Raw genomic sequence first — 18,275 nt, 5'->3', positions numbered from 1 at the left:
TTGTTCACCTGCTGTTTGGAAAACTGCTAAGAAATCTAGGCGTCATGTTTTTAACTCAACATTTCATTTGGCGGTTCGGTGTATTTCCCTTTAAAGTACCTTCAGCACCGATTATCGGTTAAATTCGTCATTGGTTAAGTAACGCGATTGACTTATATTTGACTTATATTCCATTAATAAAATCGCTAGAACATCTGGTCAAAGTATTGATTCTAACAACTGTCATTTTTTCGCTATTAAGTAAATCAACTCTTATTTTCCATCGTTATTTTGAATGATAATAGTGATAGGCAAAGCGACTTTTGTAGACGTGGGCGAAACCACTGCGATTCATACACGCATTGGTATGATCATCACTTCTCAACTCCTGTTGAGAATATCAAGTTTACATAAAACACATGTGATATCCAGTACTCGCCCATATTGATATATTTTTTTTGGTTTCCAGGCGGGTTCACCTCGAGTCGCGCGCAGCCCAAAGGCCCAACACATTGCTGCCTCACCCGCCCCAGGCCTCTTCTCCAAAGCCTCTACTCCTCAAACACCAGGAACCCCAATGTCGCCTGATTCTAGCAAGCTCAGTGGCGTGGACGGTGATATTAAGCAGGCGTTCGGTGACCAGGCTGGGTCGCCATCATTGACGCGAAACTTGAGACAAGATCTTTTACTAGCGGCGGATTCTGTGACAAATGCGATGTCATCGCTTGTGAAGGAGCTTAACTCGGGTGAGTGACAGCTTATCTTGTAATGACTCTGTTAGCGGTCCTTTTCGCGACAACGAATAACTCGCGAAAGGAGACGAGTTTGCTTCATAGCCAGTTGAAAAATCTCTTTACACTATTTGGTCGTAGCTTGAGGTGGACACAGCGTGTGGGCTAACGTATGCAGGAAAGGGAAAGAAAACGAAAATAGTTTTAGATTTACAGTATTATACTATTTCCATTCTGATCATTATCATTTCTTGTGCAGCCTTGCTTGGAGAAGTCATTATTTTGTCTCACCTTCAAAACTAATTTCAAATAATATTGTCATTCAGTGCTCCCGAAAAATGACATAGTCACGCAAAGTGACTTTTTCCCATCGGTTAAATTCAAGCAAGTATTGCTTTTGAAATGTTAAACAAAGTGGCTGAGTGATTTTCTTTATTACCTTTTTTCAGAAGATGAAGATTCAGTGACCATTGTTCTACCGAAACCAAACGACCCAAGCGGTCTGGACCTAGACGCTCTAGAACAACAGGTAAAACCGGGTAGCCTGTGGTGGGAATATAGCCGAGTCGAGGAAGCCTCATACCCAGTGGTATAACTAGAAAGACTACAGACAAACTGTAGAAAAACTAAATCAACACAAGGTTGAAAAGGTATGTTGAGCGCCTCTCTGAAACAGAGTCCTATTTCTTTTGCTCCGACGAAGGGCTAACGCTCGAAACTTCAACGCAACTACTCTGTTTCACAGAGGCGTTTAACATACCTTTTCAACCTTCTGTCGTACCCAGCTTTAGAGAGACTGGGACAAGAAAACGATTAACAAGACAGGCGCGCAACGGGTTCTGTTATAAACGGACTCTTGGCCGTTTTATCTCAATAATATTGTGCGCGCCTCGTGTTTTATGCTTGTAGGAGTCTAGTCACGCCCGTCTTCCCGCAATGCTAATACTGCTTTGCGATACAGATCATCCCCCCTATGGGGACGAGTCTGTTAACCCATGTCTTGCCATCAGGTGACGCAGATGAGGCACTCCTTACGCGGAGGTGAGCCGAGCAGCGCGGCAAACCTGACTAATGGCACCACAAACGGCGTCAATAAAAACAGCGGCAAACGAGCACTTCGACGCGGAGACAGCGATCGCACAGACACAGATACAGATGATGACGAGGCGCACCTGCGGGCAAATGAACCCAAGTACTCTTCCAGGACACAGGTACGGTAACCGAGATTAGGAAAGAGGGAGGGGCACAGGTACGGTTACCGAGATTAGAAAAGAGGGGGGCACAGGTACGGTTACCGAGATAAGGAAAGAGGGGGGGCACAGGTACGGTTACCGAGATAAGGAAAGAGGGGGGGGCACAGGTACGGTTACCGAGGTTAGGAAAGAGGAGGGGGCACAGGTACGGTTACCGAGATAAGGAAAGAGGGGGGGCACAGGTACGGTTACCGAGATAAGGAAAGAGGGGGGGCACAGGTACGGTTACCGAGATTAGGAAAGAGGGGGGGGCACAGGTACGGTTACCGAGATTAGGAAAGAGGGGGGGCACAGGTACGGTTACCGAGATTAGGAAAGAGGGGGGGGGGCACAGGTACGGTTACCGAGATTAGGAAAGAGAGGGGGGGCACAGGTACGGTTACCGAGATTAGGAAAGAGGGGGGGGGCACAGGTACGGTTACCAAGATTAGGGAAGAGGGGGGGGCACAGGTACGGTTACCGAGATTAGGAAAGAGGGGGGCACAGGTACGGTTGCCGAGATTAGGAAAAAGGGGGGGGCACAGGTACGGTTACCGAGATTAGAAAAGGGGGGGGGGGGACACAGGTACGGTTACCGAGATTAGGAAAGGAGTTAAGGATCAGGGTGGGGGCTGCACGTTTACTCATGCAAAATATGAGGTATGGTATGGGGCACGCATATGGAACCAGCTCCAGGTCCTTGAGGGTGGTGAAGTGTTTTTTTTTCATACATTTACGTTAGACTTTCCCTGATTCGCCAGATGACTGACGATGAGAGCTACATTCAGACGGATGACGACGAAGGCACGCTACGAACGGACGACGAGGACATGGAGTGGCAAGAAGCTATGAAGCGATGGGCACATCGATAAACAGTCGCCATCAGGGATATCCTGACTCTTAATATCTGGATAATATTATCGTATATATGTTGGCAAGTTATTATTTTTTGTAATAAAAGTAGCAAATAATATCTTTTCTTACACTATTAGCTGTGGGAAATTAAAAAATACATATATAGGATTATTATTAAGCAAGGGCCCTTAATAATCTAGTAAGTTTCCTGAACGCTCACATTTCGTTAAATAGCAAAGCCCTGTGTAACTAGTATTTTTAATGAAATATATTTTATCACTGATTTCTAGATTTCTAGAAAATGGAACCTTATCAAACCCCGTACATACTTAGCGTCTGTTTAACGATGTATCGTTAGGACAAGCGGGGGTCCATCATTTGTTTTAGTTGTCGAGGTAAGGGGGAGCTACTGTACCACCTACCAATAAGTTCAACAAATGATTTTTAAAGGCTTACACCCAGACAAAATAAGTATTCTAAGGCCTAGGGCAAACGCCGTTCTTTTCATGTGCCATTCAATATGTAAATAAACATATAGAACAATTTGCACGCATTTGCATTTGTAAAACGGAACCTGAAAATAACGGCGTCTAAACTAGGTCTAAATGTGTGCCTACTTTTATCCTAGGCTTAAAACATGGCTCCTAATACCTTATCGGCAGTTGTCAATGTTTGAAATCTTCTAATGCTAATATATATATAACTAGATAGGATATGGGAAATGAATCAAATAAGCATTGTGTGCAGTGATCTGCAAAGAATAAATGTGCCAGATTGATCAGAGTGTTTTTGTTTATCTACTACTGTTCACATGCACACTACGCCACTTGCATAAGAAAACATTTTATTTTAGTATGGTCATTAAAGCGTATTAGATAAAAAAAATATTAAAATCATTCATTCATCTCGGAAATACTCTGAAAACAATAGCGCATAAACGGCGTGTATTTTGTGGCCTTTGCTAACACTGTTTATACCAACCCTCCAGTCTTGTACATTCTTTGTATGGTCCTCTTTTGAGCCATAACCAAGGACAAGTCTATTTCCGTTCGTATCATGGTTTTTTGGTTTCCAAATCTTTTTTAGTTTGAAGTTTGCAGTACCAAAACCAGGGTTCTTTTAGGGTGAGTTTTTTCCCCTATCATTCTAGAATGGGAATGGTTGGTAGAGAATGTTCAAAATGGCATTCGAGTCATTCTGCTACAGGAAGCAGAATGGGTGAAATGGCCTTCATTCCATTCCGGAATCGGAACGCGGGATAGACGAACGCGCGCTTTTTTTCTTCTAATTATTCTCATTCTGGAATCACGAGTAAAAAAAAAACGCGCCCTTAGAGAAAACTTGAAAGCTTATATTGTCGTAACATGATTGCTACGGGTTCCCATTCGTGATGAAGCACTTGTCACGTCAATAAAATGATGGCAAACCATGACCGGTTCTAAATCGTGAGAAACACCTCGTTAAGTCGATCAAGCTGGTCGATGCTGTGTTATACCATGACTGGGACGGGTTCTCATTTGTGAAGAAACACCTCGTTAAATCAATCAAGCTGGATGATGCTGTGTTATACCATAACCGGCACGGGCTCTGATTCATGGGAAAACACCTCGTTAAGTCGATCAAGGTCTCGCTTATCCACAGCCTTGTGCAAGTCGGACCGTCCCATGAGCGATAGTGTCATCCGTAAAGTGGACCAGATGTTGTCCGACATCGTGGTTACGGTGCCATCAGAACCGACACCACCCTGGAAAAGAACACATCTAAACCTTGGCCAGAAAGGGGTGGGAACGCGAGGGAAGCAACCTTTCTTTCCGCAGAGTAAAAAGAGTCTGCTGCACGAAAGGTCAGAATGTTTGAGAGATTGGATAATAGGTAGATTATGTTTTTTTGGATGTTAATAAGGATTTATCTAAGGTGGTGGTCGCAATGGTAATATTTCTTATGAACGATTCTACGGGCCAAATCGGCCTTCTTTTTCTAACCCCAGGGGTTCCGTTGTAATTTAAGCGTAAACGACAGCTGACTTTCTTTCTCGCGTCCACAGGACCCTCAATTGTTATGAAAACTGCCGATTGCTTGATAGGTCCTATCGTACCTTCCTCTGCATGTTAAGCGCCGTAAGAAAATGCTCCACCGCCTGTTGATGTGCGCTCAAGTTGATGCAACTGATACCGAGGTTGTAACGACAACGGATGAAACCTGGACTGTATGACAGCGCATGTCTGTACGCGTCGACCGCTTCCTCGCTGCGCCCGCCGTTTGCAAGAGTCGCGCCCAGTCTATTCCATAGTAAGGCGTCTTCCGGCCGCGCAATCACCGCGGCCTGGAAACAATCGACTGCTTTGTCGTATTCGCCGGAGAGATTGAAAAGCACGCCAAGACCGACCTGTTAGGGAATAAAAGGCAATAATATTTGAATTGGGGAATTGAGTAGGAAAACTTGCTAAACAGATTTTGGGTTGTGAATGGCGTTATACAATTCCAATAAAACACCAGCCCAACCAAAACCAAACTCCACGCCAATTCGAATTAATTTCAGGAGTCTCTCTCGTCTAGAACACAGGAACGGTTAACGAGTCTCTGATCCTAATAACTTGAACTGTTTTTCGTTCTTTATTATAGAGATCGAGGTTCAAGTGTAGTTATTTGCTGGGAAATATGTTTACCATGCAACTTGCTACGTGCAATAACAAGCGAAGAAAGCAACTAAATAGCAAACTTACGCGAAAACAATCACACAAAAAACAGGCGAACCAACACCAGGCATAGTGGGCATTAAGGATGCATTGATTATTATGAACTTGATACTCAACTAGACCATAAGTCAAAGCGTGTTTAGAGCATACCTGTACGTTGGCATCTAGATCGTTCTCCGGCGCCCTCTGCGCAGCTGCAATGTACATATCCCGGATCTCGTTGTACATATCACTTGTCATGATGCTAGACGTTATTGGGCGAGGACGCTGACCAGCTTGGTCGTCTGAGGGTGGCACGATATCTTTATACCTGGAAAAGTAAAGCAACTTCTTAGACTGCATGGACTTCTACTGTGTTAAACTTGGGGTTAGCTCTAAAGCTTTTTTATAGGGTTCCACAAACCTGTGACTGCATGCAATTAGAGAGATTGTATCATACCTGGGGTTGTCCCTAAGCCAGTCTTTGAGGGTCATTCAGGCCTGTGACTGCATGCACTTAGAGAAAGTGTATCATACCTGGGGTTGTCCCTAAGCCAGTCTTTGAGGGTCCTACTGGCCAGTGACTATATGCACTTAGAGAAGGTGTATCATACCTGGGGTTGGCCCTTAGCCAGTCTTTGAGGGTCCTTCAGGCCTGTGACTGCATGCACTTAGAGAAAGTGTATCATACCTGGGGTTGTCCCTAAGCCAGTCTTTGAGGGTCCTACTGACCAGTGACTATATGCACTTAGAGAAGGTGTATCATACCTGGGGTTGGCCCTTAGCCAGTCTTTAAGGGTCTTACAGGCCTGTGACTGCATGGACTCGTTCGTGAGGCTTACTGCAAGTGCCATCAATGCCTCAAGGTTCCCGGGCTGCAGATCCACACACCTTAAGGGGGACAAAAAGTTATTGTGACAGGTGACGTAAAATCCTAAATAAAACCACTAAACATCTTACCGTATGTTGTCATAACAATCTTTGTTGAGTTACATTTTAAAATATCAACCGGTTTAACAACCTATTTAAAATAGTTCTTTGCTGGAGAATGCCTTATACATGGTACACGGCTAAATCTGTTTAACTTGACTATGATTCTCTGCACAATGTTTAGGTTAACAGGGGCAATAAAGCATTTCACACTTATCGTAAAAACATCTATGTCACCTAGATAGTTTCTGGCACTCCCCCATTAAGGGCACTCACTGATTGAGGACACTAACCGATTTAGGGCACTGATAGCTGCTATGTCCTGTTCATTCTCCGCTTGGCTAGTTCCTAGATACTGCCACGCCTACAGGAGAATACAAGCAAGGGTGTGGTCATTTTTCATAATAAATCATACAGAAATGTGCATTTACTTTAAGAATGTTAATCAGCCACTTTTAAGTTTATCTTGGAAACGAACACAATTGCTATGCACGAATATGGGGTCTAAAAATCTACTTGAATGTGAGTATTTTTGTTACTTGGTTGTCCAATAAAAATGGAGGTTGTTTTGTGACTCGATACTGTTCTCAGAAGCACAGCATGTGGGAGTGATTGGCCTTTAGCAAATATAGCATGCTATATTTGTGCAATATGCAAAACAAAAAAAAGGAAATTCTTTATACTTTAAAATAATGGGTTAATTGAAAGATACTGCCAGATTACCTCAGCATGTTCAGGATTTTGTCGAACCTGGAATAGATGAGCGCCGCAGATTAGAATCACATTGAACTAAATAATCTTTTAAATCTGCGCTCATATTCGATAGCCAGTCCTAATGCCCATATAAATATAAGCAGAGTATATTTACGGTCTTAGTCCTTTCTTAAGATAGGAATTTCTGGAATTTCTGGCCTGTAGTCTAAACTAATTCAACCATTTCCAAAATGTCCTCTACCTTTAACATTCATCATGGTTAATACTGTACCTCTGCCTCAAAAAGCAATATTGCACTGATCAAGTCCCCTTCCTTCAATTTCTTGAGCCCTTCTTCGAATGGATTGGGGTGATCTAGCAAAGGATTGTCTTCTTCAAACTTATACTCCTAAAACGAAGTAGAATAATAATTATAAAAAGACAACTGACATGGGAAGAATGAAAATATTTATTTGCTTTTTAATTACCTTATTGGTTTCTTCCTCATAATCTGTGAACCAGCTATGGGCCTCATCACCATCTTGTCTTAAAAAATAAATGCACTTCAGAAACATTTGATGAAATATGAAGCCACTTTTTGATGCCGTGTTAAAAATACACATTTCTAAAGGAGCTTTAATAGGAGGACCTACTGTAAACTCTATCCAAACAAGGACATTACAAGAACGCAATAAACCACTAACCTGACAAGAGACTCCCATTCACCTTGCAAATTGTCCCAGAAATCCACGTCTTCCTGTAAGATGATCAAAAATCCCAGAAGATTGCCTTGATTCCCTGTTAAAACTATTCAGGTGACACAAATCATCACTGCTTGAAAATAAGACCACCTCATGCCTGCCTTACCCTAGATGAGGCGCCCGCCTGCATGAATTCTGATGCCCAGTCACCTTCTGCACTGAATTTCTCATAATCTGCTACCCATTCCTGTGCTTCAGACGACTCGTCAGTCACTTCTTGTCCTGTCCGTGCATCAACAACCTGCAAGCACATGTACTGTAGTATTAAATCACAGCATTTGGTGTTGTCCAAATGGCAACCTTGAAGAGATGTTCCCATACTCTAATAAATAATTATGTAAAAATGAAAATGGAATCACCATGTTTTAAAATCGGAAATTTAGCTGAATGTTAAGGGATAAGCTTATGCTTGTATTTTGAGGCGAAAAGATAAAAAAATTAATATACATGCCTGGTTATTTTCGACTTTGTATTCACCATCTCTTAGCTTCCGCATGAATTGCATAAACTGGAAAAATGTACAGTACGAACATGAGGCAAACATGGTGATCAGATTAGAAAACCAAAATGAGAAAGGAATATCCTAATACTAGCCACTTTAAGAATGTAAGTTCAGTAACATAAAAGTATATGATAAGTATAGCCCTTTTAGATTAACAGTGTTGAATGATGTGGCAATGCTGAACTAGTTGCATGTTTTACCTTGGAATTAGCTATTTTAGGATCTGTGTTATTTTCTAATAGAGTTCCAGCAACTGAAGCCAGAGCGTCATTGTCATCCAGTTCCTGTTTGTACTCTACCACCCTAATGTAAAAGAAACTCTTATGATAAGTATCAGCATGATTCAGATTTAACTACCCTATGCAACAGTACTAGAAATATCATACCATTTTGAGTCATCCAACACGCCTTCATGCCTGGAACAAAAAAAAATCTTTCAATACATGTATTTTAGTATGTTGAAGAAGGAGCTTACAGAGGGAACTCAGCTTACTTCACATCTTCAAGGTATTCAGCTGCCCATTTTGCAGGACTGCTATGCAGCTCTGAAAAGAAAAATAATCATAATATTTTAAGTTATAAGTAGGCATGGTATGGTAAATAATTAGAATATTTAGTGACATGGTGTACCATCTCAGTATGGTGTGGTATGGTGTACCATCACAGTATGGAGTGGTATGGTGTACCACCACAGTATGGAGTGGTATGGTGTACCACCACAGTATGGAGTGGTATGGTGTACCACCACAGTATGGAGTGGTATGGTGTACCATCACAGTATGGAGTGGTATAGTGTACCATCACAGTATGGAGTGGTATGGTGTACCATCACAGTATGGAGTGGTATGGTGTACCATCACAGTATGGAGTGGTATGGTGTACCATCACAGTATGTAGTGGTATGGTGTACCATCACAGTATGGAGTGGTATGGTGTACCATCACAGTATGGAGTGGTATGGTGTACCATCACAGTATGGAGTGGTATGGTGTACCATCACAGTATGGAGTGGTATAGTGTACCATCACAGTATGTAGTGGTATGGTGTACCATCACAGTATGGAGTGGTATGGTGTACCATCACAGCATGGAGTGGTATGGTGTACCATCACAGTATGGAGTGGTATGGTGTACCATCACAGTATGGAGTGGTATGGTGTACCATCACAGTATGGAGTGGTATGGTGTACCATCACAGTATGGAGTGGTATGGTGTACCATCACAGTATGGAGTGGTATGGTGTACCATCACAGTATGGTGTGGTATGGTGTACCATCACAGCATGGAGTGGTATAGTGTACCATCACAGCATGGAGTGGTATAGTGTACCATCACAGTATGGTGTGGTATGGTGTACCATCACAGCATGGAGTGGTATGGTGTACCACCACAGTATGGAGTGGTATGGTGTACCATCACAGTATGGTGTGGTATGGTGTACCAACACAGTATGGAGTGGTATGGTGTACCACCACAGTATGGTGTGGTATGGTGTACCATCACAGCATGGAGTGGTATGGTGTACCATCACAGTATGGAGTGGTATGGTGTACCATCACAGCATGGAGTGGTATGGTGTACCATCACAGTATGGAGTGGTATGGTGTACCATCACAGTATGGAGTGGTATGGTGTACCAACACAGTATGGAGTGGTATGGTGTACCACCACAGTATGGAGTGGTATGGTGTACCATCACAGTATGGTGTGGTATGGTGTACCAACACAGTATGGAGTGGTATGGTGTACCACCACAGTATGGTGTGGTATGGTGTACCATCACAGTATGGTGTGGTATGGTGTACCATCACAGCATGGAGTGGTATGGTGTACCATCACAGTATGGAGTGGTATGGTGTACCATCACAGTATGGAGTGGTATAGTGTACCATCACAGTATGTAGTGGTATGGTGTACCATCACAGTATGGAGTGGTATAGTGTACCATCACAGTATGTAGTGGTATGGTGTACCATCACAGTATGGAGTGGTATGGTGTACCAACACAGTATCGAGTGGTATAGTGTACCATCACAGTATGGAGTGGTATGGTGTACCAACACAGTATGGAGTGGTATAGTGTACCATCACAGTATGGAGTGGTATGGTGTACCATCACAGTATGGTGTGGTATGGTGTACCATCACAGTATGTAGTGGTATGGTGTACCATCACAGTATGGAGTGGTATGGTGTACCATCACAGCATGGAGTGGTATGGTGTACCATCACAGTATGGAGTGGTATGGTGTACCATCACAGTATGGAGTGGTATGGTGTACCATCACAGTATGGAGTGGTATGGTGTACCATCACAGTATGGAGTGGTATGGTGTACCATCACAGTATGGAGTGGTATGGTGTACCATCACAGTACGGTGTGGTATGGTGTACCATCACAGCATGGAGTGGTATAGTGTACCATCACAGCATGGAGTGGTATGGTGTACCATCACAGCATGGTGTGGTATGGTGTACCATCACAGCATGGAGTGGTATGGTGTACCACCACAGTATGGAGTGGTATGGTGTACCATCACAGTATGGTGTGGTATGGTGTACCAACACAGTATGGAGTGGTATGGTGTACCACCACAGTATGGTGTGGTATGGTGTACCATCACAGCATGGAGTGGTATGGTGTACCATCACAGTATGGAGTGGTATGGTGTACCATCACAGCATGGAGTGGTATGGTGTACCATCACAGTATGGAGTGGTATGGTGTACCATCACAGTATGGAGTGGTATGGTGTACCAACACAGTATGGAGTGGTATGGTGTACCACCACAGTATGGAGTGGTATGGTGTACCATCACAGTATGGTGTGGTATGGTGTACCAACACAGTATGGAGTGGTATGGTGTACCACCACAGTATGGTGTGGTATGGTGTACCATCACAGTATGGTGTGGTATGGTGTACCATCACAGCATGGAGTGGTATAGTGTACCATCACAGTATGTAGTGGTATGGTGTACCATCACAGTATGGAGTGGTATAGTGTACCATCACAGTATGTAGTGGTATGGTGTACCATCACAGTATGGAGTGGTATGGTGTACCAACACAGTATCGAGTGGTATGGTGTACCATCACAGTATGGAGTGGTATGGTGTACCAACACAGTATCGAGTGGTATAGTGTACCATCACAGTATGGAGTGGTATGGTGTACCAACACAGTATGGAGTGGTATAGTGTACCATCACAGTATGGAGTGGTATGGTGTACCATCACAGTATGGTGTGGTATGGTGTACCATCACAGTATGGAGTGGTATGGTGTACCATCACAGTATGGAGTGGTATGGTGTACCATCACAGTATGGAGTGGTATGGTGTACCATCACAGTATGGTGTGGTATGGTGTACCATCACAGTATGGAGTGGTATGGTGTACCATCACAGCATGGAGTGGTATGGTGTACCATCACAGTATGGAGTGGTATGGTGTACCATCACAGTATGGAGTGGTATGGTGTACCATCACAGTATGTAGTGGTATGGTGTACCATCACAGTATGGAGTGGTATGGTGTACCAACACAGTATGGAGTGGTATGGTGTACCATCACAGTATGGAGTGGTATGGTGTACCATCACAGTATGGAGTGGTATGGTGTACCAACACAGTATGGAGTGGTATGGTGTACCACCACAGTATGGAGTGGTATGGTGTACCATCACAGTATGGTGTGGTATGGTGTACCAACACAGTATGGAGTGGTATGGTGTACCACCACAGTATGGTGTGGTATGGTGTACCATCACAGCATGGAGTGGTATGGTGTACCATCACAGTATGGTGTGGTATGGTGTACCATCACAGTATGGTGTGGTATGGTGTACCATCACAGCATGGAGTGGTATGGTGTACCATCACAGTATGGAGTGGTATGGTGTACCATCACAGTATGGAGTGGTATAGTGTACCATCACAGTATGGTGTGGTATGGTGTACCATCACAGCATGGAGTGGTATGGTGTACCATCACAGTGTGGAGTGGTATGGTGTACCATCACAGTATGGAGTGGTATAGTGTACCATCACAGTATGTAGTGGTATGGTGTACCATCACAGTATGGAGTGGTATGGTGTACCAACACAGTATGGAGTGGTATAGTGTACCATCACAGTATGGAGTGGTATGGTGTACCATCACAGTATGGTGTGGTATGGTGTACCATCACAGTATGGTGTGGTATGGTGTACCATCACAGCATGGAGTGGTATGGTGTACCATCACAGTATGGAGTGGTATGGTGTACCATCACAGTATGGAGTGGTATAGTGTACCATCACAGTATGGTGTGGTATGGTGTACCATCACAGCATGGAGTGGTATGGTGTACCATCACAGTGTGGAGTGGTATGGTGTACCATCACAGTATGGAGTGGTATAGTGTACCATCACAGTATGTAGTGGTATGGTGTACCATCACAGTATGGGGTGGTATGGTGTACCATCACAGTATGGAGTGGTATGGTGTACCATCACAGTATGGAGTGGTATGGTGTACCATCACAGTATGGAGTGGTATAGTGTACCATCACAGCATGGAGTGGTATGGTGTACCATCACAGTATGTAGTGGTATGGTGTACCATCACAGTATGGAGTGGTATGGTGTACCATCACAGTATGGAGTGGTATGGTGTACCATCACAGTATGGTGTGGTATAGTGTACCATCACAGTATGGAGTGGTATGGTGTACCATCACAGTATGGAGTGGTATGGTGTACCACCACAGTATGGAGTGGAATGGTGTACCACCACAGTATGGAGTGGTATGGTGTACCATCACAGTATGGGGTGGTATGGTGTACCATCACAGTATGGAGTGGTATGGTGTACCATCACAGTATGGAGTGGTATGGTGTACCATCACAGTATGGAGTGGTATAGTGTACCATCACAGCATGGAGTGGTATGGTGTACCATCACAGTATGTAGTGGTATGGTGTACCATCACAGTATGGAGTGGTATGGTGTACCATCACAGTATGGAGTGGTATGGTGTACCATCACAGTATGGTGTGGTATAGTGTACCATCACAGTATGGAGTGGTATGGTGTACCATCACAGTATGGAGTGGTATGGTGTACCACCACAGTATGGAGTGGAATGGTGTACCACCACAGTATGGAGTGGTATGGTGTACCATCACAGTATGGAGTGGTATGGTGTACCATCACAGTATGGAGTGGTATGGTGTACCATCACAGTATGGTGTGGTATAGTGTACCATCACAGTATGGAGTGGTATAGTGTACCATCACAGTATGGAGTGGTATGGTGTACCATCACAGTATGGAGTGGTATGGTGTACCATCACAGTATGGAGTGGTATAGTGTACCATCACAGTATGGAGTGGTATAGTGTACCATCACAGTATGGAGTGGTATAGTGTACCATCACAGTATGGAGTGGTATGGTGTACCATCACAGTATGTAGTGGTATGGTGTACCATCACAGTATGGAGTGGTATGGTGTACCATCACAGTATGTAGTGGTATGGTGTACCATCACAGTATGGAGTGGAATGGTGTACCATCACAGTATGGAGTGGTATGGTGTACCATCACAGTATGTAGTGGTATGGTGTACCATCACAGTATGGAGTGGTATGGTGTACCATCACAGTATGGAGTGGTATGGTGTACCAACACAGTATGGTGTGGTATGGTGTACCATCACAGTATGGTGTGGTATGGTGTACCACCACAGTATGGAGTGGTCTGATGTACCATCACAGTATGGAGTGGTATGGTGTACCATCACAGTATGGAGTGGTCTGGTGTACCATCACAGTATGGAGTGGTATGGTGTAACATCACAGTATGGAGTGGTATGGTGTACCATCACAGTATGGTGTGGTATGGTGTACCATCACAGTATGGTGTGGTATGGTGTACCATCACAGTATGGTGTGGTATGGTGTACCATCACAGTATGGAGTGGTATAGTGTACCACCACAGTATGGAGTGGTATGGTGTACCATCACAGTATGGAGTGGTATAGTGTACCATCACAGTATGGAGTGGTCTGGTGTACCATCACAGTATGGAGTGGTATGGTGTACCATCACAGTATGGAGTGGTATGGTGTACCATCACAGTATGGAGTGGTATGGTGTACCAAGTACTAAGACTAGTACTAATACCTGCAGAGTGTAATATCTCACTGTTGTCATACTCTTGAGCCCATTCTACAATTAAAGACAACTTTGATTCAGATTGATTAAGAATAGAGAGAAACCTTAAAGGCTTTAATTGAATACCATTTAATAGTAATAGGACAAAATAACTATCATTTGTACTTACATTTATATAAGAAATGGTGCTAATGCAATAGTTACAGGAAACCTTAAAGTAAGCTTTTAAATGCACTATACATACCTTCTGCCCTTTGAACCTCTGTAGACATATACTCTGCTGCCCATTCACTTGTTGCGAGATCTGCTACTCCTGGTGCTAAACAAAGGGGGTTAGTAAGCAAAGTTAAATATCCATGACTTTACATAGTATAAGTTAGTGGTTCAAGGCTATTGTGGCCAAACATACTCTCCATAAAAATATCATGTTCAGGTTTAATATGTTGTGAAAGAGCTGGGGCAAATTCATGGACACAATACATATTTGTTCAAAGAGTTAAGAAACAAACTCTATCAGCATAATAAAAACTGACTTTGTAACAAAAAAACACAGACTAAGAAAAATTGAAAACTAAAACCAAGGGGATAATTGGGCTGCAATAGCTACTTCTAACAGGTGTATGGTGCAGGCAACACCTACCTCTAACAGGTGTATGGAGAGGCAACACCTACCTCTAACAGGCGTATGGTGCAGGCAACACCTACCTCTAACAGGTGTATGGTGCAGGCAACACCTACCTCTAACAGGTGTATGGTGCAGGCAACACCTACCTCTAACAGGCGTATGGTGCAGGCAACACCTACCTCTAACAGGTGTATGGTGCAGGCAACACCTTCCTCTAACAGGTGTATGGTGCAGGCAACACCTACCTCTAACAGGTGTATGGTGCAGGCAACACCTACCTCTAACAGGTGTATGGTGCAGGCAACACCTACCTCTAACAGGTGTATGGTGCAGGCAACACCTACCTCTAACAGGCGTATGGTGCAGGCAACACCTACCTCTAACAGGCGTATGGTGCAGGCAACACCTACCTCTAACAGGTGCATGGTGCAGGCAACACCTACCTCTAACAGGCGTATGGTGCAGGCAACACCTACCTCTAACAGGTGCATGGTGCAGGCAACACCTACCTCTAACAGGCGTATGGTGCAGGCAACACCTACCTCTAACAGGTGTATGGTGAAAGCAACACCTACCTCTAACAGGTGTATGGTGCAGGCAACACCTACCTCTAACAGGCGTATGGTGCAGGCAACACCTACCTCTAACAGGTGTATGATGCAGGCAACACCTACCTCTAACAGGTGTATGGTGCAGGCAACACCTACCTCTAACAGGTGTATGGTGCAGGCAACACCTACCTATAACAGGCGTATGGTGCAGGCAACACCTACCTCTAACAGGTGTATGGTGCAGGCAACACCTACCTCTAACAGGTGTATGGTGCAGGCAACACCTATTTCTAACAGGCGTATGGTGCAGGCAACACCTACCTCTAACAGGCGTATGGTGCAGGCAACACCTACCTCTAACAGGTGTATGATGCAGGCAACACCTACCTCTAACAGGTGTATGGTGCAGGCAACACCTACCTCTAACAGGTGTATGATGCAGGCAACACCTACCTCTAACAGGCATATGGTGCAGGCAACACCTACCTCTAACAGGTGTATGGTGCAGGCAACACCTACCTCTAACAGGCATATGGTGCAGGCAACACCTACCTCTAACAGGCGTATGGTGCAGGCAACACCTACCTCTAACAGGGGTATGGTGCAGGCTTCTTTGTTCTATTTCTGTCATCTCATGTAACAAGTCATCCATGCGGAATGTCTGAGGAGGTGCATGGGATCTTGGATCCTGCAGATACTCTTCAACAAGCTGAAACATGCCCATATACATACGTATTAAAATCTCCTTTTTTAAATGTTTCTAATTGTTTTTTGAATCCCATTTAATGTCTTCTGTTGTCAGTACTGAAAATCTAAAAAAAAACTGAGACTCACAAGTGGCTGTGCATATGGTTTGCTCTACCCTATTATTTCTACCCTATTATTTGTTGCTATCCTGAATACTTACCAGGCATGACCCTATAGCTCAATACAAAAAAAATAAAAAATAGCTGATGGGTCATCTTAACAAATTGACACACAATACATTGCTTATTGCACAGTGCATTACATAGTGAAAAAAAAACAAGATAAATACCTCATGCTCTTGTCTTTCGTGAAATGCTCTCTCTTGCTATTAGAGAATACCAACATTAACAATAAGTAATAGCATAGTATTGCACAAATTGTCTTTGCAATGCTACTCACCAAATGTTGATGGGGACCAAATCTGTCATGGATCAGCCCTTCCTGGAAAGGCAATTGCTTTGGATTTACATTCTCACAAATCAAATATCAATAAATAAATAAATAAAATTTCAACAAGTACTGTTACAAGGTATGGCATATATGCCTACAGGGGTTTCTGTTTTATTTCTCAGAATCAGCTGAGAATGTTTTAAAATTTGGTTAAAAAATATGATTTACCAAGAATTTGTGCAAGCCTGAAAGAGTTGGTAAAAGGCCAGTGTAGATAATATTCCATTCATAGTGAGAAAAACTTTCATAATGAGAATAACTGCTATGTCTTATTGTTTGTTCAAGAGTTTTGGACCATTTTTTATCCAGAGACAACTGCTGTCCTAACCATTACTCACATACAGAAATCCAGTACTTGCTATTCAATAATATCATTCAGTGCTTTGTGGGACTTTTAATCACAGACTCCAAAAAGCACATAAAATACAGTACCTGGTGAAAGGATTTATCCTGTGTGAAATGGGAGACAAGCATATAAGATACAGTACCTTGTGTAGGAATTTATCCTGTGTGAAATGGGAGACAAGCACATAAGATACAGTACCTGGTGTAGGGATTTATCCTGTGTGAAATGGGATACAAGCTTCATCAGTGGATTAGCGTCACCACACTCCCCCTCCACCAAATCACGCATCGCCATCTTTGCTATTTACACCAAGGAAAAAAGGTGCAGTACTTCTGTAGATGGTAAATATGTGGTAGACATCAGTAAATATGGTGCCACATGGTGTTAGATCAAAAAAAGTATAAAGAACCTCAGCTCCCGTGAGGTTCGTTCCCTCGAAGATTTTTCCAGTGAAAAGTGTCCACCCAAATATCTATAATATTATGGTGTGCCCAGCTTTTGCAAATAGCTCTAAATAACAAGGTTTAAATGGCTAATTTTTACAAAATTATAAAGGTTGCCGGGTAGCTAGAATTTGGGCATGCGTTCCCGGCTCTTGGGTATCTAGACTTTTCGATCTTTTTTTGTTTTAGATTTCACTACAGATCAATTGGTTAACAATAGAGTTGTGATGGTAGTGGTGGTAATAGATTGATGCTTGCAAAACTCTGAGGCGAAAGAGTATTTTAAGATTGATTAGAAGAAAAAATATAGAATTACATTGCACCAAGACTAAATGATTTTGTTAGGTAGAGCTTTACACGTTCAAGGATGAGAAATACAATTTTGGATGTATGTTAAAGCTAGTGATTTCAAAAGGAAGGAGTTAGCTCACCTTATAATAATTTCTTATATCAGTAACACAACTTTTCTTCGGCGAGACATCGTCAGAGGGAGATGTGAATTACATACAGCATGTTTTCCACTATTCTATCATAACATGCTAGATTCTGTTCGAACCAATATTTTTGTGAATACTGCGCGGTTACGCAGCAAG

The 18,275-nt window shown here is 43.2% G+C and overlaps 2 protein-coding genes across 5 annotated transcripts in view; one reads left to right on the top strand and one right to left on the bottom strand.

The window, feature by feature from the left end:
• The window catches only part of LOC5519967 (dystrobrevin beta), a 29,970-nt gene extending 26,395 nt beyond the window's left edge, over nucleotides 1-3,575 (top strand). For 2 of the 3 annotated variants that reach the window (XM_032365026.2, XM_032365024.2), the window contains exons 19-22: nucleotides 449-725; nucleotides 1,160-1,239; nucleotides 1,721-1,921; nucleotides 2,704-3,575. In XM_032365026.2, the coding sequence (XP_032220917.1) occupies nucleotides 449-725; nucleotides 1,160-1,239; nucleotides 1,721-1,921; nucleotides 2,704-2,814 (669 nt within the window). In that variant the 3' untranslated portion in view covers nucleotides 2,815-3,575. The remainder of the gene's footprint in view (nucleotides 1-448; nucleotides 726-1,159; nucleotides 1,240-1,720; nucleotides 1,922-2,703) is intronic. The other variant, XM_032365025.2, reaches the window with a different exon arrangement.
• A 49-nt stretch (nucleotides 3,576-3,624) lies between these two features.
• LOC5519954 (peroxisomal targeting signal 1 receptor) lies at nucleotides 3,625-18,275 on the bottom strand. 2 transcript variants are annotated; one of them, XM_048724695.1, is made up of 21 exons: nucleotides 18,114-18,275; nucleotides 17,438-17,571; nucleotides 16,843-16,884; nucleotides 16,733-16,768; nucleotides 16,282-16,405; nucleotides 14,765-14,839; nucleotides 14,530-14,574; nucleotides 8,852-8,903; nucleotides 8,745-8,774; nucleotides 8,559-8,661; nucleotides 8,308-8,364; nucleotides 7,963-8,097; nucleotides 7,800-7,852; nucleotides 7,584-7,641; nucleotides 7,388-7,504; nucleotides 7,126-7,152; nucleotides 6,696-6,766; nucleotides 6,241-6,363; nucleotides 5,644-5,803; nucleotides 4,893-5,183; nucleotides 3,625-4,541 (listed from the first exon to the last, which is right to left on the bottom strand). In XM_048724695.1, exons 2-21 carry the CDS (start codon nucleotides 17,531-17,533, stop codon nucleotides 4,362-4,364), a joined length of 1,875 nt encoding a protein of 624 aa, XP_048580652.1. In that variant the 5' UTR covers nucleotides 17,534-17,571; nucleotides 18,114-18,275; the 3' UTR covers nucleotides 3,625-4,361. The 2 variants fall into 2 exon arrangements, with proteins under 2 accessions (XP_048580652.1, XP_048580653.1); XM_048724696.1 differs by lacking the exon at nucleotides 8,308-8,364.

Source organism: Nematostella vectensis, chromosome 3 (assembly GCF_932526225.1).
Source record: "Nematostella vectensis chromosome 3, jaNemVect1.1, whole genome shotgun sequence".
Classification (NCBI taxonomy): Eukaryota; Metazoa; Cnidaria; class Anthozoa; order Actiniaria; family Edwardsiidae; genus Nematostella; species Nematostella vectensis.
Note: the sequence above shows the minus strand (reverse complement) of the source record. Positions and strands in the feature narration are given on the sequence as shown.